General features: G+C 45.8%; 1 protein-coding gene and 1 pseudogene across 1 annotated transcript; one reads left to right on the forward strand and one right to left on the reverse strand.

The window, feature by feature from the left end:
* The first annotated feature begins 17,055 nt into the window (after nucleotides 1-17,055).
* On the forward strand, nucleotides 17,056-18,505 carry LOC120654340 (annotated as a pseudogene).
* Nucleotides 18,506-18,635: 130 nt separating this feature from the next.
* On the reverse strand, nucleotides 18,636-21,454 carry LOC120654339 (glycerate dehydrogenase HPR, peroxisomal-like). Its single transcript, XM_039931846.1, has 9 exons — nucleotides 21,215-21,454; nucleotides 20,915-21,139; nucleotides 20,674-20,795; nucleotides 20,349-20,595; nucleotides 20,003-20,185; nucleotides 19,812-19,889; nucleotides 19,656-19,700; nucleotides 19,426-19,528; nucleotides 18,636-19,150 (listed from the first exon to the last, which is right to left on the reverse strand). The coding sequence occupies exons 1-9, from the start codon at nucleotides 21,335-21,337 to the stop codon at nucleotides 19,128-19,130; spliced, it is 1,149 nt and encodes a 382-aa protein (XP_039787780.1). The 5' UTR covers nucleotides 21,338-21,454; the 3' UTR covers nucleotides 18,636-19,127.
* Between the last annotated feature and the right edge of the window lie 106 nt (nucleotides 21,455-21,560).

A 21,560-nucleotide genomic window follows, 5' to 3' on the forward strand; every position in this document is an offset into this window, starting at 1 on the left:
CCCCATCCAACTCCCCCCAAACGTACTATTTACTATATTTTACTACCTTCCTCCAAAAGATTCCTCCCCCTATAACTCCTTCTCTCCAACCATTCCCCTCATATCTATTCCCCCTATATACTATCACTCATTAACTAACTATTTATTTAATATTTTTGAATTTTAAAAAAATCATACAGTATTTGTACTGTCATAATACGCATTATCATCATGTTACGGGGCTCAAACGGGATTAATATCGCGAAGAAACGGTGTGATTAGAGATATAGGGGGAGTTGGAACTCACCCCTATACGTAGGGGGAGTTTCAACTCCCCCCGTATATAGGGGGAGCTGTGGGGGGAGCCGTTGGAGCGCTCCCTCCCCCCAAAGCCCCCCCTACGTAGGGTGGGGGGCGCTGTCCAGGGCGCCGTTGGAGGAAGCCTTAGCTCGGTTGGTGCGCTCTCCAGGTGCGGAGGCCACCGGTAGCGGGTTCGAGCGCTGCTCGTCCCGAATTTCCCACCGGGAACAGTAGGTTCCCTATTAAATTATATTGTCTCTCACGCGTGGAGCCACAAAGGGATTGCGACGCGCCCGTCGCCTACGGAGCCTTGGATGGATCCGGTGATCTCACGAAGGACGCGATTTGATCTGAGTGTAGTTGTAGGTTTGTTTGTGTACGTGTGGTGTGAGTGTGGTGTGCGTGTGTAGGGTTGTTGTGAGTTGTACATGAACAGATACTACAGCTGTACCCAGATGAGAGGCTTAAAAAAAGTACAACGAGGGGTTTTATAGCCATTTGTTTACTTATGTGAGAGAGAGAAAAGCAAAAAATTAGAGAAAATGCTCTTATGCAAGAGACGTCTCTTCACACACCTCTAGACAGTGAAAGTAAATGAAGTGGAGAGAGAAAGAAACAGAAAGTGATTATGGACCCACCAGAAGAGACAGAGTGAGAGACAACATATTGTATGAGTCATTTTATAAGTGTCTCTTATAAACTTAAAAGACAAAAAAACTCTATTATTGAACATGCTCTTATAATTAGTTAACGTGCAGTGTAGAAGCTGCGTGCCCTAGGTACATCAATATGTAAATTTACGGCCGGACACTCTTCTATATTGATTTTTGTTGTTGGATACTACTCAATCTTATACTTGGATATTTGCTACAAATCACTATGTATTAATTAAAATAATAATTTTCTAATTCATAGAAGAGAGAAAATAAGTAACAGAATCAAAATACCCTTGCGAGCCGGCCGTCCTGCCAAAAATATATTTATAGATAAAGAAAAAGATTACGTATACGATTAGTCGCACTATAGATGCAAATGACACGACGATGCAAACAGTTATAAAATAATTATTTGATTACTTATGAACATGTCTAGCAGCATGGCCCCGTAGGGACATTTTGGTCTTATTGTCTATTTTTCTCTTTTCTCTGAACCTGAAAATTATTATTTTAATGAACATAGTGCCTTATATATACTACTAAAAACCATTAACTGTAACCTTTAAAAATACCCTCGGAGACCAGCACTATTTTGAAACGCCTTGGTTAATGCCTATGATTAATCGAGATAGTCATTTTTCATTAACCGAGACAGTTATAAAAACTACCTCGCAAAATGTATTAACAGAGGCGGACAATGTCCGCCTCAGTTAATAGATATTAACCGAGACGGTTGTTTTAACGCATATGCCTCAGAAAATATATTAACTAAGATATTAATTGAGGCGGGCGTTGTAAATAAACTGCATCGGTTAATCAAGCCCAACCCGCTAGTCCACACAGCCCATTTACGTTGCTGACTGCCTAAGGGGATAACTAGTTCAGACGTCCGAACTTTTTATAACTTCGGATGTCCGAACTTTCTTTTGACTTCAGACATCCGAATTTTTACAGGTGGATAGTCCGCCCGGGGCTGTGCGGACCGTCTGCCAGCTAACACCTGTTCTTGGATCGAAGGGGCGGACGGTCCGGCTCTGTAGGGGCGGATGGTTCGTTGTATATCTTCTGACCGAGGCGCTATAAATCCACACTCCGCCCGCTTGCCGCTTTCAATCTCTCACCCCCCTGCGCGGGGCCGGATTCAACGACTCACGCGGCGGCAGCGGCATGGCCCCCTTCCCTCCCCCTCCCCTCCATCCGTGGCCGCAGCAGGACCACAGACGTGAGGCAGCGGCGCAGGTTCGGTGGTGCAGATCTGACCAGGAGGGCCCTGTGGCAGTCCCGCCTAAATTAATCCGGCTTAAGTGTGCTAACCATCACCGAAACGGCAACCAGGATTAACACGCACTTAAAACGGAGTAATCCGACAGTGCTGTCGGGTAAAATCCCAATTAAACCACTTGAAACAGGATCGACAAAGCAGTTCAGAGAATACAACATTCCGCAAATTTTACAGCACAGAATATGAAACTGAATTATTATTACAAACCAAGTTTGAATTTATAAACGTACAACAGAGTTCAAGTTAATTTGACGAAAAACGAACGATAGTCTAGCGACGAAACCAGACATCATGATGAAGCCTGTACATGACGTCAACCACAGCCTCAGATGTACCACCTGAAAAACAAAGCCACAAGCAAGGCTGAGTATACTAATACTCAGCAATGCTTACCCGACTAAGGGTATACTTAGCCCTTTATCTAGACATACAAGGCTTTTGGCTTGAGGGGTTGGTTTTGCCGAAAAGCAGTTAAGAGTAGATCCTTAATTTTAGATTTTTAGCTTTCAGGTTATCAATTAACCATTCTAGGTGAGCATCTATCCAATAGCATACATGGTGAAAACAATTATCTTTCATCATCCAACCAGTCATATTCATCATCATCATCTTTCACTTCTTACTCTATGTGGCAGAAGTATTAAGTAGTCCCAAACCGTGAGAAGCGGACGATTTGAATTGAATTTGTTAACCTTGTAAGGCAGACCTAACCACACGTCATGTGGTTACTCCCAGAGTCACACGTGCAACATTTCCCCTTTCTTTCCGGGTTATGGATCAGGGTTACCCACCTCGACTACAAGAATCCACGTCTGGCGTGCGCCTTCTTGTACCCGCATGTGGCCGCATGTGAACCCAGTTCAAAGAGGGTGAAAGTAAAGTCCACTCGCCGGGCCGATCAGGTACTTAAGTTTACCGATTACCATATTTCTCGGCATGTGGTTAGTACGTTCAAAAGGTTAACCACCACTACCACACACTGCGGCCTTATCATCTTTCACTAAACAGACGGGGCATCACAAGTACCACAGCCCCGCCCGTGAGCCTTATAGTTACAGTATGTAGTAGACATTCAACTCCTATAATTCTCGCGAGTGACAGAAAATCACTCGACTTCTACCAAACCATTAGCCTAGCCAACTAACGACCTACACAAACTAGTGTTCAAGCATAGGTACCTAGGATTATGCAGCTAAGGTTCCAAGTAACTCCTGTAAACTTAAATGCGCAAGTAGATAAGAATACTAATAAGTTGCATAAATTTTAAAATAGATAGGACATGCTCCGGGGCTTGCCTGGGATTAACACTAGGTCAGTGTTAGTTAGAGGACAATCGGCGAGCATCTTCCTTCGGTCGTGCACACCGGGGTCCATCCGTCCATCTTCTAGACGTGTCCACCATTCACCGTCTTCTGGTTCGGCTCCAACGTCACATCCTTCACGTGGTTCATCTATCATATCTAAATGAAATGCAGCAATGCATATGTATGAATGCACAGTTTCGAGTTGCTCAATAATGTAGATGTTTTTACTTTTCCTTCACGATAAAGTTGCAGTCCAATAAAACTCAAATCAAGAAAACAACCCTTTCATTTTCTACTTATTGGGCAGTCATTTATACAGTAATCTAACACAATTTAGTTCATAAGAGGAACGAGGTGGTTTTCAAAATCTCGCTAAGTCATGTAACACAAGTATTTCAACAAACACTAGTCAAATAAGGATAAATCGTATATGTCAAATCATGCAAGCACTGGTAATTAAACTTTAACCGAGTGTTGATTATCTTAGAATGAGCTTACTGTAAAATTTCCAGGCTCAGACTATAAGTACACAAGGCATGGAAAATACAACAAAATATAACTGCAGTGATAAAGATTAATTTGTACAGCAAGTTCTAGTATGTTTTAGAGGTTCATAATTTACTTGAATGAATATGTACCCAACTAAAAGCTCCAGTAAAAATATAAGATTTTTCCAGTTAAATAAACTATTTTTCATGATTTAATGTATTTCTCCTTACCAAAAATCATTTGGTCAAGTTGAGCTTAACTAAAAATTCTCAAACTTTTTCTATAGTAATTAGGAACCAAAATAAAGGTACTGTAATAGTTTCAACTCATGAAACATAGTAGAACAACTTGGAACAATAAAACCATTTAACCTAGGCATTAATCAAGATCTATTTCAAAACATAAGTTAGGAGTGAGGACTGGCCATCAAATTTTTACACAAGACTACTCTACTAGCATATAGATCACTGGCCAAAAATGGTGGCCATGCAGTACACAGAACTTGAGATTAATTAAGTGACAAATAAACTTGCATTTAACCTAGAGAAAAATACATTGAGCAAATGGAAAAGTGCATGTAGAGAAAGTTGTAGATTTACTCATGAGGAACTCAGAACAATTAGACTTGCATTTTTCTGATTTTTCTATGAATTTCTATCGATTTTATAAGTTCACTATTTTTGAAAACAAAAAGGAACTATGGACTTGCGCCTAGGCCCCTGGAATTCTGAAAGTATTTGCAGGGAGGCCCCTGGCCAGAGGTTGAAGAATAGGGGCAGCTCGGCCGGCCAAAATCCGGCAAGGGGGCTCACCGGTGGTTGGGGAAAAGTGGTGGGGAAGCACCACATCGTCGAGAGGAACCCGTGGGTGGCTTTGGTCGGAGCTGGGATGGCCGGTGGTGGCTCGCCGGTGAGGAACAGAGGCCGGCGCCGATGAGCAATGGCGGCGGCGGGGCTCCGACGGCCCTGGGCGGTGGCGGCCGGGCTTGGAAGGACTAGTGGAGGTCGAGGAAGCTCGCTAAAGGGTCGGTTTGGGGAGAGGAGGGGCACAGGAGGAGGCTCGGCGGCGGCCTAGGTGGAGGCGGCGGCCATGGTGTGGTGGCGCCTCTGCGCGTGCAGGGAGAGGCGGTGGTCAGGCCTGGAAGATTCACGGGGCGAGGGGGATGCTATTTGGGTGCTGGGTTGTGGCGGAGGAGGGGCAGGGCAGAGGTTTCGCGGCGAGCTCGAGGGAAGGCGGCGCTAATGGCAGCGGTGGCAGCGCTCCTGAGCAGGGGAGGGGTGCTCGGGCTCTGGAAGAGGCGAAACGGAGAGGAGGAACACGGTTTGGCTTCGACGACGGCTTAAGTGGTGGTGAATGGAACGGCGACGCGTGGAATTGCCGATGAAAAGATCAGCGCCGGCGGCCTCTGCTCGACGGGCAAGAACAGGGGAGAGGGAGAGGGTAGAGAGGAAATTTTGACCGCATTTGACTCCGATTTTTCTCAAAATTTTCAATGAAAATGTGAAAAACTTTGAATACAAAAGTTGTTCAAGATTGGATTCCCTACAACTTTTGTTTCAAGAAAAACTTCATTTGAGGTTTGGTTTGAAAGTTAAATTTGAATTCTTGATGATTGTGCATACTTGCCATATTCAAGTTTAAATTTAAATTTTTCTCCACTTTTTGTATGGAAACTTGAAAATATTTGAACATGAAAGTTGTTACACATTTAAAATTCTACAAATTTAGTTTTAGGCAAAAGTTCATTCGAGCAATGATTTAAAATTCATTTTTAAAACCCATTTGTTTCAATTTGAAAGATATTTTAAATATTTAAAATTTTTGATTTGAAGAACTCGTCATTTCATGTGTGAAATTTCATTTTCTCACCTGTATTCAAATACACAGACACACATTCATAGACATAGACATTCAAGCATACACATGCATTCATTTTAAAGCTTCTTGGTTAATAATGCATGATGACAGGTTTAATTTCTCTTGCTTAACATTTTAAAAACCCGGGCTGTCACAGGCCCCCTCGGCGGCGGCACGGTTCCCTCCCCTCCATCCACGGCCGCAACAAGGTGGCGGCGTAGGTTCGATGGTGCAGATCCGACCAGAAGGGCCCCCACGGCAGCGGCATGGTTCCCTCCCCTCCTTCCGCGGCCGCAACATGGCGTCGGTGCAGGTTCAGCAGCGCGACAGTGTGGATCCAGCCAGGAGGGCCCCCATGATAGCAGAACCGGTTAGGAGGGCCCCCACGGTGGTGGCCCTAGCGGGACGTGGCGGCCCTAGCGGCTGGCGCGAGCGGTAGCAGTGGCGAGACGCGGCGACGACGACCGATGGTCTCGGTGGGTTCGGGATGGGCTCGGTGTGTAGAAGCACACATCGTGTATGACTAGGACTTAGAGTCTGATGCTTGTATCTCTTGTACCCTGTCCTACCCAGACTTAATCTCTGGGATATATAATGAACACGGGAGCCCTCATTGGGGCTAAGCTGTTCCAACATATTTTACATGGTATCAAGAGCCTCCTTCTCCTAAATACATCTAGCTACCAATTAGCGTTTTTTTCCCGTCAACGACCTACATGGCTTCGACGAGCTCGGCTTCGGCAAATTTCTCAATCCCGGTTTCTGAGAAACTCAACCGGGGAAATTTCCTGGTGTGGCGAGCCCAGGTGTTGCCTGTCGTGCGAGGTGCACGGCTTGTTGGCCTTCTTGTTGGATCATCTGTGGAACCTGCGCCTATGATCACAGTCAAGAAAGCCGACAACACTGAAGAAAAGGTGGAGAATCCAGCCTATGTGCAATCGATTGCACAAGACCAACAAGTATTGTCCTACCTTCTGTCATCCATGACAAGGGAGATTCTAGTTCAAGTCTCCTCTCTTGAGCATGCTTCGGAGGTTTGGAAAGCTGTTTTGGAGATGTTTTCATCCCAAGCCAAGTCGCGCATTCTTCGGATCAAATCTCAGCTCTCCAGGGAGAAGAAGGGAGATCAATCTGCGTCGGCTTACTACACTAAGATGAAAGGGCTCGCTGATGAGATGGCTGTTGCTGGCAAGAAGCTTGATGATGATGATGCCATTGATTACATCCTGAACGGTCTAGATGCATATTACAACCCTTTTGTATCCTCTATGTCCGTTAAAGACAATCTCAGCTTGAATGATCTATATTGTCAATTGCTCTCCTATGAAGCTCGTCTGCTCCAACAGAACCAAGATGGAGGGCGCATCTATTCCTCAGCCAATACTGCTTCTAGTGGTCGAGGCCGTGGTCGTGGCCGTGGCCGAGGCCCTGGACGTGGCACATCTAATTCTGGCTGTGGCTTTGGAAACCGCCAAGAGTATCGTCAAGATTCTGAGGATCAGGATGACGGGCCCTGGTGTCAACTTTGTGAACGCTATGGCCATACTATTCATCATTGCTGGTATCGCTTCAACAAAAAGTTTGTTCCTCCTAGTGCTGGTTATGGTGGTCCTAAACAATTGGGCTCCCAAAAGTCTGCTTCCTCTGCTGCTCCGTCGTATGGAGTCGATACAAATTGGTATTTTGATTCGGGCACCACTGATAACATCACTAATGAGTTAGAGAAGCTTTCCGCACATGAATGGTACGCTGGTAATGATCAGATTCAAGCTGCCAACGGCAAAGGTATGAGCATAAGTCATATTGGTAATACTGTTTTTCATAACCCCAAACATGATTTTTCCATCAGTAATGTCTTGCATGTTCCTTCTGCAAATAAAAATCTTGTTTCAGTACATCAGTTCACTTCTGATAATGATGTATTCCTTGAATTCCATCCCACCTATTTTTGTATTAAGGACAAGGACACCAAGAATCTTCTTCTTTGAGGTAGATGTCGAGACGGGCTCTATTCTCTTCCAACTTTTTCTCAAGTTCACCACATCAGCAAGCCCTCGACCACCAGATGGCATCACCGTTTGGGGCACCCTTCCTCGGTCATTGTTAATCGAGTCCTTAGAGATTACAACTTATCCTTCATACATGAATCTAGTGTGTCTATTTGTGATGCTTGTCAACAAGCAAAAAGTTGTCAGTTACCCTATCCTAAGTCTGATAGTGTTTCCACTTTGCCTCTCCAACTTATTTTTTCGGATGTATGGGGTCCTGCGCCTACTTCGGTTGGTCGCTATCAGTATTATGTTAGCTTCATTGATGATTATAGTAAACTTACATGGATTTCAACAACTAGTTGAATGCCTTTTTGATCGAAAAATTCTTGCTGTGCAATATGACTGAGGTGGTGAATACCAAAAAATTAAACTCTTATTTTCAACAAGTTGGAATCACGCATCATGTATCTTGTCCTCATGCCCATCAACAGAATGGTTCTGCTGAACGCAAACACTGACACATTGTTGAGGTTGGTCTATCTCTTCTTGCACAAGCCTCTATGCCACTCAAATTTTGGGATGAAGCCTTTTTAACTGCTACATATCTTATCAACCGTACTCCTACTCATGTCCTTGATTTTTTTCCTCTCCCTTCTCCATGTGTGCCAGCTATTCCGACAGCTCCCGTCCAGCAGCTGGAGTCTGCGCCTGTGGGATCTTCTGTGGTTCTCCATGGGTCGTACGTGCCAGAGGCTATTGTTCATATTCGGAGGCTTCCCCCTCCCCTGCCAGGACCACCACGTCCTATTCATGGACCTATTCCATCATCAGTACGCCGTCCAAGGAAAAGGCTTCAAGACAATATACAGAAGCCTAAACAATTTACTGATGGTACAGTTCGTTATGGCCTGCTCAGTGAAGTGGCTGAACCAAGTTCTTTTCGTGATGCTCTCAATTCTCCAAAGTGGAAGGCAGCTATGGATCTTGAATTTGATGCTCTCATGAAGAACCGTACCTGGCATCTTGTTGCACCTCAACATGGGCAGAATGTTATTGATTGTAAATGGGTTTACAAAGTTAAGCACAAAGCTAATAGCACAATTGACTGATACAAAGCACGGCTTGTTGCCAAGGGGTTTAAACAATGTTATGGCTTGGACTATGAGGACACATTTAGTCCTGTGGTTAAAGCAGCTACTATTCGGCTTATTCTGTCTTTGGCTGTCTCAAATCAGTGGAGTATATGGCAGCTTGATGTACAAAACGCGTTTTTGCATGGTGTTTTGGAGGAGGACGTCTACATGAAGCAGCCTCCAGGCTATGAACATAAAGAATTCTCGGATTATGTGTGCAAGCTTGACAAGTCTTTGTATGGGTTGAAGCAAGCTCCTCGTGCGTGGTATTCTCGTTTGAGTAATAAGCTTATAAGTCTTGGGTTTCAAGGTTCCAAGGCAGATACATCGTTATTCTTTTTTCGCCAAGGTGCTGTTACCATATATTTTTTGGTCTATGTTGATGATATTATTGTGGTCAGTTCATCAGATTTGGCTGTTCAACGATTGCTACACCAGCTTCGTGATGATTTTGCTCTCAAGGATTTAGGTTCCTTGCATTACTTCTTGGGTATTGAAGTTTTGGCTGATTCAGAAGGTCTCTTGTTGACACAATCAAAATATGCCAAAGAATTGATTCAAAAATCAGGTCTGGCGAACTGTAAGGCTGTTCCTACGCCCATGACCCTTTCTGAGAAGCTCACGGCTGCTGGTGGAGATACTTTGGATGATGCTACTTCTACAAGCTATAGGAGTATTGTTGGTGGTCTTCAATATCTTACTTTGACCAGACCGGATATAGCCTTTGCAGTAAATAAAGTTTGTCAATTTCTTCACTCTCCAACCTCTGATCATTTTACTGCTGTAAAAAGGATTCAGCGTTACATCAGTGGGACCATTGATTTTGGTCTGTGATTTACTCGGTCTTCTACTTATGTCATCAGTGCTTTCTCAGACGCGGATTGGGTCGGATGTTCTGATGATCGTAGATCTACTGGTGGTTTTGCTATGTTTCATGGGGATAATCTTATTTCTTGGCAATCGAAGAAGCAGGCAACTATTTCTCGTTCTAGCACAGAGGCGGAATACAAGGCTTTGGCTAATGCTACTGCTGAGGTCATATGGGTGCAATCACTTCTTGATGAGTTGGGTATCTCTCAGAGTCGGGTACGAATTTTATGGTGTGATAATATTGGGGCGACTTACTTGTCTGCTACTCCAGTGTTTCATGCAAGGACCAAACATATTGAAGTGGATTATCATTTTGTCAGAGGACGGGTTGCTCGTAAACAACTAGAAGTGCGCATTATCTCTTCGGATGATCAAGTTGCAGATGGTTTTACTAAAGCTCAACTGCTTCGACAGCTTGTTGAATTTCGTCGCAATCTGAATGTTACAAGTGGCTAGCCTTTCTTACGTTCAGATTGAGGGGGGATGTAGAAGCACACATGTATTAGGATTGGGTGTGTCATCGTGTATGACTAGGACTTAGAGTCCGATGCTTGTATCTCTTGTACCCTGTCCTACCCAGACCTGATCTCTGGGATATATAATCAACACGGGAGCCCTCATTGTTGACGCAAATCTCGGTCAACACACGAACGCACTAGATCGTGCGGCGCGAGAAAGAGCTCGATGCAGCTCTTCTTGCGTGGAGCGGTCAGACCGGTCTAAGGGACCAGTTAAACCGGTCGCCGGTGAGAATCGGCGACGGCCGACGAACGCGAACCCGGGAGGGACCCCGTCAGGGTAGGCGCATGTAGGTTTGTTCTAGGATCGGCAGGCCACCTAGAACGCCTTCAAACATCGCGGAGACGAAGGAAGAACAGTAGATGGGGTTGGAAAAGCTAGGGTTTGGAGAAGAGGATAAAAAGTAGAGTTTGTATTGATTTTGTTCGATTGGATATCCTCAATCGGCCGTGACCCTTTATATTTATAGGGTGGGGTGGACTTATCCCGCAAGGAATCCTTTTACAGATCTAAATCTATTAAAAACTCTAATTGTACTCGGACTCCTCCTAGACCGGTCAGACCGGTCGGTCTCTGCCGGACAAGCCACAGTGCCTCGACCGGTTGGTGCCAATTTTGGCTGTCAACATATGCCCCCCTGTTTTTTTGGTAAAGCTTGCTTACCAAAAAAACATCCTTCTGAGCCAAAATTGTCTAAGGGCGATGATTAACGTTACATCGGCCATTTTTTGTGCTAAGGGCGATAAACAATTATCGGTCATAACTTGCTCTAATCAAGTGGATGTTGAAACAACTTGTTTGGGCCGCCACACCATCTTCATTGTTGTTGACGTCTTCGGCACGGCCTCCACTTGTTGCTCCATTGCCTCCTTCTTGCGCATACGTTGCAGCCTTCGCTTCTGAGTATGAGACAAGTCTGAGGGACACCACCTCGGCTGTAAATACTTTGAGTCTTGCTCCTTGCTCTTCTCATTCTCCTTGCTGCAATTAACATTTTGTTGGACCAGATTATTGCTAGCAACAATTGGTCTTTTTGCATTGTTTGGATACATAGGAGGATATTTAATATAATATGACTGCATATACATCCTACTATAATCCATCGTTGTATAAAAGTAAGGATACCAGCAATACCATGGAGCAATCGGTCCATTAGATGAAGTATAATTAGCTTGACTCGATTGCTCTTGATGTCTTGGCGATGATTCCGTATCCTTGACTTTGCTTGGTTGCCCCTTCTATCTCTGAGCACTCCCTTCCTTCTCATATTTGGCCAAGAGTTCCTTAAAACTCAGCCTTGTCTTGATCTTGGAGGAGTTCCCAGATTTACTGGGCGCGCCGGTCAGATCGGTCCCATGACCAGTCAGACCGCCGCTGTGGCCGGTCAGACCGGTTGACTTGTTGTCGGCCTTCTTCTTCTTGTCTTGCCCCCGAGTGTTTTTGCGCCTTCAGGGGTCTTCAATGTCAGCTTCTTTTTAGATCTTACATCACCAACGACTACATTTTTTCCTTTAGTTGATTCGGCTTGACTCGGCCGAACTAGCACTTTAGGGTTATTCAATTCCAACATATGCACTAGGAAAGGATTTTGATCAACCTACATATTAGGAATAACCAATCGTCCTTCATTAATGGCCGATTGAATCTGTCTACGCAACATATTGCAATCATTAGTAGCATGTGAAAAAGTATTATGAAGCTTACAATATGCTCGCCGCTTCAACTCTTCAAGCGGCGGTAAAGTATGTGACATCTTGATGTATCCAAGTCTATATAATTCATCAAATATTCTTTCGCACTTGGATACATCAAAAGTAATTTTTTTGTCTTGCCGATTTTTGTGAATCGGCTTAAGAGCAGAACAAGTATACGGTTTGGCTTGGGATGGCCAAGCAAACTCAGCAGCATATACATCATTAGACTCATCGTCCGGACAATCTGAATTGCACTCTAAAGCATGCACACTAGAACGATGATGTCTATGAGATTTTTGAGACTCTTTGCTTCGGCTTTCTACAGCCAAAGCTCTTTGATACACCTGAGTAACAGTGAAGAAATCATAACCCTCTAGTCTTTCTTTAATATGAGAGCGCATGCCATTAAAAGCCAAATCAGCTAGATCTTTTTCTGCAACATTCACACTAAAGCATCGGTTTTTTGTATCGCGGAATCGTCTTATGTAATCATTGACAGAGTCATCACGCGATTGTCTAACCGATGTCAAGTGAGACAACTTAAGCTCATCATGTCCACAGAAAAAGTGCTCATGGAACTTCTGCTCTAATTGTTACCATGAGCCAATAGAATTAGGTGCCAAAGATGAAAACTATGAGAAAGCGGTTCCAGTCAAAGATAAAGAAAAAAAATGCACTTTCAACTCGTTTATTGAACCAGCTTCTCCTAATTGGGCAAGATACTGACTAATATGCTCAAAAGTACTCCTATTATCTTCCCCACTAAATTTAACAAACTCAGGCAACCTAAAATCAGCAGGGTATGCAACCGAATCAAACAAAGTAGGATACGACTTTTTGTATGTGCGGGTTTTGCTTCTAACATCCACTCCAAAACTTTCTCTAAACAGATTAGCCAAATCGTTCTTATAATCAGTAAGCATTTTATCAAAATTGCTCGAAGAATTTGGTTGTGTGTATGTAGATACCTCACGCTGGTTTGAAACAAACTGACCCAGTCGGACCGGTCGGTACGACCGGTCGGACCGATGGGGGGGAACCGGTTTGACCGGACTGGTATACCGGTCTCTGCCGGTTCCGCCAACGCTGCACATATCGGTCGAACATCTCGTCGGAGATAGGACCGATGTGTGGCACTGAGTTCCTGGAGATTTCTAGTGGTGTATACTGAACAATTTCATTTGTTCGGCTAATGTTGGCCGAACCAGGAATACTCATAATAGGATCAGTGTACGTGGGTGTAACAGTTTGACCACTGAAATAATTCATCGGCATCCCATATTGTGGTTAACTCACAGGAGATGCTGCCGATGGTTGAGGAACATAAAATTCAGAAGTAGAAACAGATGGAGGTTCATCGGCTGTTTCTGGTTTCTTACCAGCCGATTCCCTTTCCTTAGAGTTAAGCCAATTAACTCAATAAACATCACGCTCAGCTAGCAATTTCTGAATTTGTTCCATAGTAACACTAGAAGGTGGAGCAGTCGCAGCAGGTGTTACCTCAGTAGATGCATCCGTGGAGGTGGAAGCGAAGTCGATCTCCTTGATCTTGGTGACTTTGCCGCGTCGATCAACCTTGATGCTCGCAAGCGCCGCTTGTAGATCTTCTTCATCGCGCTTCTTCTTGCGCTCCTCCAGCAGTAGACGGACGTCCTCCGGAAGATGCTCGTATGTCGAAGGGATGATGTTCTCCTTGTCGATTTCTGCGTTGGAGCCCATCTTCTTTAGGGTAGATTAGATCGGTTTTGCTAACCAAGATCTTTCGTCCTCAGCGGAGTCGCCAAAAAGTATGTTGACGCAAATCTCGGTCAACACACGAACGCACTAGATCGTGCGGCGCGAGAAAGAGCTCGATGCAGCTCTTCCTGCGTGGAGCGGTCAGACCAGTCTAAGGGACCGGTCAGACCGGTCGCCGGTGAGAATCGGCGACGGCCGACGAACGCGAACCCGGGAGGGACCCCGTCAGGGTAGGCGCACGTAGGTTTGTTCTAGGATCGGCAGGCCACCTAGAACGCCTTCAAACGTCGCGGAGACGAAGGAAGAACAGCAGATGGGGTTGGAAAAGCTAGGATTTGGAGAAGAGGATAAAAAATAGAGTTTGTATTGATTTTGTTCGATTGGATATCCTCAATCGGCCGTGACCCTTTATATTTATAGGGTGGGGTGGACTTATCCCGCAAGGAATCCTTTTATAGATCTAAATCTATTAAAAACTCTAATTGTACTCGGACTCCTCCTAGACCGGTCAGACCGGTCGGACCTACCGGTCGGTCCCTGCCGGACAGGCCACGGTACCTCGACTGGTCAGACCGCTCGGTCATACCGGTTGGTGCCAATTTTGACTATCAACACTCATGTCCTACCCAAACTTGATCTCTGGGATATATAATGAACACGGGAGCCCTCATTAGGGCTAAGCCGTTCCAACATATTTTACGCGGTGAGCTTTTCTTTCTTCTTTTTCTATTCGATTAACCGAGGCGGGCAAGCAACTGCCTCGGAAAATACTCCATTTTCTGTAACATTTGCTCCGAGGCGGTTGGGGTTGCCCGTCTCGAAAATGTTTTTCAACTGTCTCGGACAAGATTATTGTAGTAGTGATAGCAAATATCTAAACTTCAAAAGTGTCCATTGATAAATACATGATTGAGTAGTGTCCAACAGTAAAATCAACATCGGAGAGTATCCAACACCAAATTTACCCTACATCAATAAGACAAGCATTTCGATCAATTGGAGAACTCGAATGCACTAGCTAGCTAATATAATATAATGGTCCTGCAAAAATCTAGACTTGCTCAAATGTTGCCTGCCTGACTGCCTCGCTCCTTTCGGCTGCAGGAAGTGATGGAAAGTGTGTGTATAATATGTAGACACACACGCACACTGCACATGTAATAAAATATGTAGGTATAAATGGTACTAGGAAAACGTTAAAATCCCTTGGAGCATGCCAATTGGAGTATGATGAATGGGGGGACTAGCAAAGCAATCTCCTTCTGGATCCGGAAGCAGAGGGAGTTACAGTACTACTGCAGTGGTCGATCGACTCTGCAGCTGCCTACCCAGGCATGCCTGCATTTACTACTGGAGTATCTGCGTCGGCATGGCACTGCGTTAAGGCAGGATATAGCCAGCCGCCGGCCAGGCCCAAACCCAATCACCCAACGTCCCCAATCCATATGGATCGACCGCATCTTTAAAACTCGACCGGAGGGGTAGACGGCGCTAGCCGTTCTTCATCACTACAACGTACAGGCGCTTTGCGCGCGCTATCAACTATTTTCCTTTAACGTTTTGAAAAAATTCTAAAATAAATATTGTGAACGAAAAAGTTATGAAATATCTTATGTAATTATTTTAACAGCATTCGTATTGCTGACTCAGTCCGTAGGTTGTGCTTAGCCATATATTTCATTTGATGAGCAGCATTAGAAGCTAGTAAACATTTTAGCACGTAGCTCGCAATATTGATTCAATTAGAGTAGAGTATACTAAAAGAGGAGGTAGTAGATATAGTTTGATCATGAATTATCCAATGGAGAATTTTAATTGATGCTGAGAGCATCGCTCAGTTTATAAAATGAATGAATGGATAGCATGGAACAGCAAAGTCATCAGATGTGCTCATCTCCTTCCTCCTAAGCATCAATGCTGGAATTATAAATATAGTCTAAACTAAACAACTATCTTGTAGGCAGCAACCAAAATTACTCAATGAGTAAACGAAAGACGTACTTGACTTTTCATTTTTTTTAAGACCTAGAACTCTAGATCCAAAATTCTAACCTACAAAATAGAATGCATAATGTGATCAATGAATCACATCTAGAGGCATAGCCCCCCTCTCTCTCATGTACATAGAATTGAGAAAAGTGCCTGTACATATAGTCTAATACAAAATAGAATTGATATTACAGTTAGTAGGAAATAAAGCATAATACTTCATAACCATATTTCTGTTGAAAAGTATAAGATGTTTAGAAATATATAAATTGGAGAATGTGCAGCAACATGAGCAGTTTTGCATATGCAAAAGATTAGGTAGGCAAAATGTGAAAAACAAATAAGGCAGGCGCCTTCACTTTTGACAGGACAATGCTCAATATTATGGGTCACGCACGCAGGGGTGGTAAAGGGCCCAACATTTTGAACTAGAAAATTTAAGGATCAGGCCCTAAAAGGGCCGGGCTCTAAACATATGTATTTTTGAACTAAAAATTTTAAGGGCTTTATTGGGCTGTGAAGAAGCCACTAGGGCCATGGCCCATTACCACCCCTACGCACGCGGTTGCGATCCGTTCTGTTGCAGAAGAGTTTCATGCTGGTTGTTTTCTCCTATTTTTGCTTTTTTCGCCCGGTCTAAACTTCCTGCCCAGCTGTTTCTAATTCATAAAAGGAATAAAGTCTTCGTATTCATACCTCGAACTCCATGCAAACCATAAAAAAATACATAGTTTGCAAACTAAACACTAAAATTAAATCGTAATTACAATCTTTAAAATAAGTCTACACTCAACTATATTTGATTTAATTTTTTAATAATTTAGTCCCACCAAAACTCGAACTTAGGATCTAAAGAGTGCTACCGAAACTATCTAACAGATAATATAAATACCCTCGCGAGTCGCGAATCGATGACATCTATGCGTGCCGGCATTGCATTTACTCGGCCATGTGACACCTACTGTAGCTACTAGTACTTACTACTCCGGCGGGCGGAGGGGATGGATGCCGATGCAAGTCCGGCGCGGCGCGGCGGCGGCACGTACTGCCGTCAGCCGGGGTCCTTCCAGCACCAACAAGTCCACGAGCCAGCCGAATGAATTGAAGCACGGCATTTACGACCATAAATCAAATCCACCGTCTCCCATCCACCAGGATCGTAGTATCTATTATATATATATATATATATATATATATATATATATATATATATATATATATATATATATATATATATATATATACACACACACGCGCTATGCAGCAGCAGCAGAGAGAGATATATATAGCTCCAAATTAATGTTGCACGCACCACACCACTAGCAGATCGAAAGGAAAATGAGGCATCGGGGAGAGAAGCAGCTCATCAGCTGCAGCTTGTTGCTCGTGCTCGTGCTGGCCGCAGCCGGTGTAGTATCTTGTGCAGCTGCTGCTACTGCCAACACCACCAGCACCACGAGATCCAAGCCCCAGGCGGCTGCCCTCATCGTCTTCGGCGATTCCATTGTCGACCCCGGCAACAACAACGGCATCAACACCATCATCAAGGCCGACTTCCCTCCCTACGGCCACGACTTCATCAACCACCGACCCACCGGACGCTTCTGCAACGGCAGGATACCCACGGACTTCATAGCGTCCCGGCTGGGCCTCAAGGACCTCCTCCCGCCCTACCTCTCCCCTCAGCCGCTGGACAAGCACGACCTCATCACCGGCGTCAGCTTCGCCTCCGGCGGCACCGGCTTCGACCCGCTCACGCCCAAGCTCGCCTCCGTCATCTCGCTGCCCGACCAGCTCGCCATGTTCCACGAGTACCTGGGCCAGGTGCGCGCCGCCGCCGGGGACGCCAAGGCCGCCGAGATCCTCTCCCGGGGCATCTTCGCCATCTGCGCCGGCAGCGACGACGTGGCCAACACCTACTTCACCATGCGCGCGCGCAGCAACTACGACCACGCCTCCTACGCGCGCCTCCTCGTGCAGCACGCCTCGGCCTTCGTCCAGGACCTCATCCACGCCGGCGCCCGCCGCGTTGCCTTCATCGGCATCCCGCCCATCGGCTGCGTGCCGTCGCAGCGCACCCTGTCCGGCGGCCTGGAGCGCGGCTGCTCCCAGGGCCACAACGAGGTGGCCGCCGCCTACAACGCCGGCATGGTCAGGGAGCTGGCGGCGCTCCGGGCCAAGTACCCCGGCACGCTGCTCGTCTTCATGGACATCTACGGCTTCCTCTACGACATGATGATGCACCCGCGCAGGTACGGCTTCGCGCAGGCCACCAAGGGATGCTGCGGCACGGGCCTCCTCGAGGTCTCCGTCCTCTGCAACGGGCGCCACCTCCGCCGTCTGCGACCCCGTCGGCGACTACCTCTTCTGGGACAGCTACCACCCCACGGAGAAGGCCTACAAGATCCTCGCCGACTTCGTCTACGACAACTACGTCAAGCTCATCATCTGAAATCTCATCTGATATAGATGGATTCATTTAATTATTCCTTCCTTCTTCAATTCCTTTAATTATTATAATTAATTAATCTCTTCCGGACTACCGGGCATCTGCTAGCTAGCTGCATCTGATAGATGATTCATTTCTTTCTCCATCTGTTTTAGGACTCTCTCGATTGTTGATCTATAGCTCTCTTCATCATCGATACGATGATTGAGATCTTCATGTTTATTTGCTATATATATAGTCGATCTGTCCTTGTTGATTCCAGCATCTCCTCTGATCTGTTTTCCTCACTGATGATGAATTGTACTGTACGTCCTTGTTGCATGTGTACATGTCGACTGTAGCAATCTATTGCTGTATCTATCTATTCTAGCCAGCTAGCAAGTATGTATCCGTACTACAAATTAATAAATCATATACATAGGTGGTTGTTGTGGCCGCCTTTAATATAAAACGTGGACACAATCACTGTGTTCGGCAGCTCCACCGGCCTCCAGCTCAATAGTGTTTTTCTCTCACACCGCTCCAGCATTAGCCCCTAGTCAGCCAATAGTGTTTTTCTCTCACACCACTCTAGCTCCAGCCCAGCGAACAGTGTGAATAGTGCAAGCAACAAGTACCTACTAGCTAGATCTGCAGGCCGGCCGGTCCACAGCAAACATGCATATGCTTTTACACATGATGGCTTTATTCCAGATACATATACATGCATGGATCAAAAATTACTATCAATGGAAGCTCTGACTGCATATGCTGTGCAGACTGCAGCTGCTCATCAGCCCTGACCTGATAGATGCCTTCCAAGTATATGTATATAGGCAGGCAGCTGCATCTTCGCTTCACTTGTAACATATGCAGTAGCAACGTCCTTTAATTGGCCCCTAAAGCTTTGAAGATGGCATGCCTGCAACAACCATATATAATCAGATAACTGAAGTAAGTGGCAAATGTATACTTGAAGAGGCAGCAAGCGGCAATTAACTAACATCCATGTGCATGTTTATGTACTTGTCCAATCCAAGCAGCATGCAATGCATTAACCATGCGTGTTTACTTTGGACGAGACAAGATGGATGACAACACACGCACCCCGCATAATGAATGCATGCATGGTAGAGACTAGTAGTAGTACTAGTAAGAGACAGATGCATTCCATTCATTATTTGCATGGTCACCAACCATTAACGATGCTCGGGCAAGCAGGCGGTGGCGTCGCGCTCTCCTTCAAGAAGGGCTCCACCTGATTGGGGTTTCCCCAAACAGGGTAACCCTTGATCTTACCCTGTTTTGTTAAAAAAAAAATCGACCCAATGCAAATTCTCCATCAATCAGTAAATCAGCAGAAATATATATAACACAATACATTACGTATGTGGCTATTGCTACTGCCACAGCAGCAGCAGACTTACAAGAACGTTGAGAGCAGCCAGCGTTGCCATTCCTTCACGTGTCCACTGAAGAAACAAGGAAAATTGCATGGGCAATGTCAGTAGTTGTGTCTATCTATTCAAACATAATAAGACTCATCACAACAACTTGAATATTGGCTGCCACCGTGTTCCTACCTTGGAGGCTGATGCAATGTGTGGTACAACGACGGCGTTCTTCATGTCGGCCAGTCCAGGTTTCATGTAAGGCTCATCCTGTTGAATTATTAGTATCAAATTGCAGATTATGTATTGTCAGCTTGCATGCTGAATTGCTGATGGATGACCTACTGATCATGCGCTATTCGATCATTTCAGTTTCAGTTTACCTCAAAGACGTCGAGCCCAACGCGGAACATGGGATTGGCCTTGAGATGCTCCACCAGGGCAACCTCATCGATCACAGGCCCCCGGCTTGCGTTCACAAGAACCGCATCCTTCTTCATGATGGCCAGCCTCTCAGGGTTTATGAGATGGTAAGTGGTCTTGTCCAGCACCGGATGCAGACTTATCTGCCATGATGCCCAACAGTATGTAGTACAAATTAAATGCAAATATATATATATATATATATATATAGTATGATGCATGTTTATTTATATGGTAATAATTAACTAGATTAATTGCAATGATGCATACTATATATGAAAATTTAAAATCGATGAGCTGACTGACCACATCAGCCTCCCTGAGGACATCCTCCATGGTGGCGGCCCTCTTCCAGGTGACAGGCTGCTCACCGTTGGCTTTGAGGAACTGCCCATATGCTGTGACGAACTTCTCAAGGCGTGTGGCCTGGTAGAGGTCGTAGTAGATGAGGTTCATCTTGAAGCCCTCGATCATCATGCGTGCATACGCGGAGCCGATGCGACCAGCTCCGATGACCCCAACAGTCTGCCCCTTGAGCAGGTTGCCAACGAACCTGCAGCAATTTGTTCGATCAGTAACCTGCTAGCTGCTCGGCACCCACTACTTGTATACTATGATCATGGATACTGACAGGTGCGGGAGCCATCCCTCGTATAGGCCAGCCCTCATGAACTGGTCCGCCTCCACGATCCTCCTGGCTGCTGCCAGCGTGAGGGAGGCGGCGAGCTCAGCCGTGGTCTCGGTGAGGACGCCCTGCATCGCCATCATGTGCAGTACTCAGTGTATATAGAAGTTGATGGAGTGAAACGGAGATCAGAGATATATAGCTAGTAATATGGTTAGTTGCCGATCGATCGAGCAGCACTACTCACCGGCGTGTTGCCGACGGCGATGCCGTTCCTGTTGGCAGCCTCGACGTCGACGTTGTTGTAGCCGACGGCCATGTTGCTGAAAGCCGTCCCGCCGGCGCGCTTGAGGGCCGAGAAGAGCACCTCCCCCCAGTCCTCGGTGAGCTGCCCGATGACAGCGTCGCACCGGTCGCCAATGAGCGCCAGGATGTCGTCGACGGAGAGGATGGTCTTGGCCTCGGTGCATATCTAGTTGATGATAGATGATTGCTGAGTGAGTGAGTGGACGGCAATGAATGGAACAAGAGATCGCTCGATGATTACCTCCAGGCGGCAGTCGTTGTCGGTGAGCAGGCGGATCCACCGCGTTCCCGGCATGGACTTGGTGCTCACCACGCGGTACTTGCCGCTGGGGTTCCACACCTCGATGGAGATGGGCTTCGCCATGGCTGCCCTTCCTGCTGCTCCTTCCCCGATCGCCGCGCTTATGATGGCCTGGCCTGCCTGGGCTCTGCCTTATCGCTTGGCCTCGCCCAATGGATCGGATGGATAAAAAAGCAGAGGCCATCCAGGGCTGCAGGCCGTCAGCATCGAAGCTGCACCCCCTATCCTATTCACGACAAACACATAGCACCATAGCAGAAGAAGCACAGCAGCGCAGCAAGCGAGC

The sequence above is a fragment of the Panicum virgatum genome, chromosome 1N, assembly GCF_016808335.1.
Source record: "Panicum virgatum strain AP13 chromosome 1N, P.virgatum_v5, whole genome shotgun sequence".
Lineage (NCBI taxonomy): Eukaryota > Viridiplantae > Streptophyta > Magnoliopsida > Poales > Poaceae > Panicum > Panicum virgatum.

Coding starts and splice junctions, on each gene's coding strand:
- LOC120654339 (XM_039931846.1), bottom strand. CDS start 21,337: ATGGCGAAGCCCATCTCCATCGAGGTGTGGAACCCCAGCGGCAAGTAC. Junction 20,186..20,348: donor TCCTCAGGGAGGCTGATGTG/GTCAGTCAGCTC, acceptor GCATCATGGCAG/ATAAGTCTGCATCCGGTGCT. Junction 19,151..19,425: donor TTGCCCGAGCATCGTTAATG/GTTGGTGACCAT, acceptor TGGTTGTTGCAG/GCATGCCATCTTCAAAGCTT.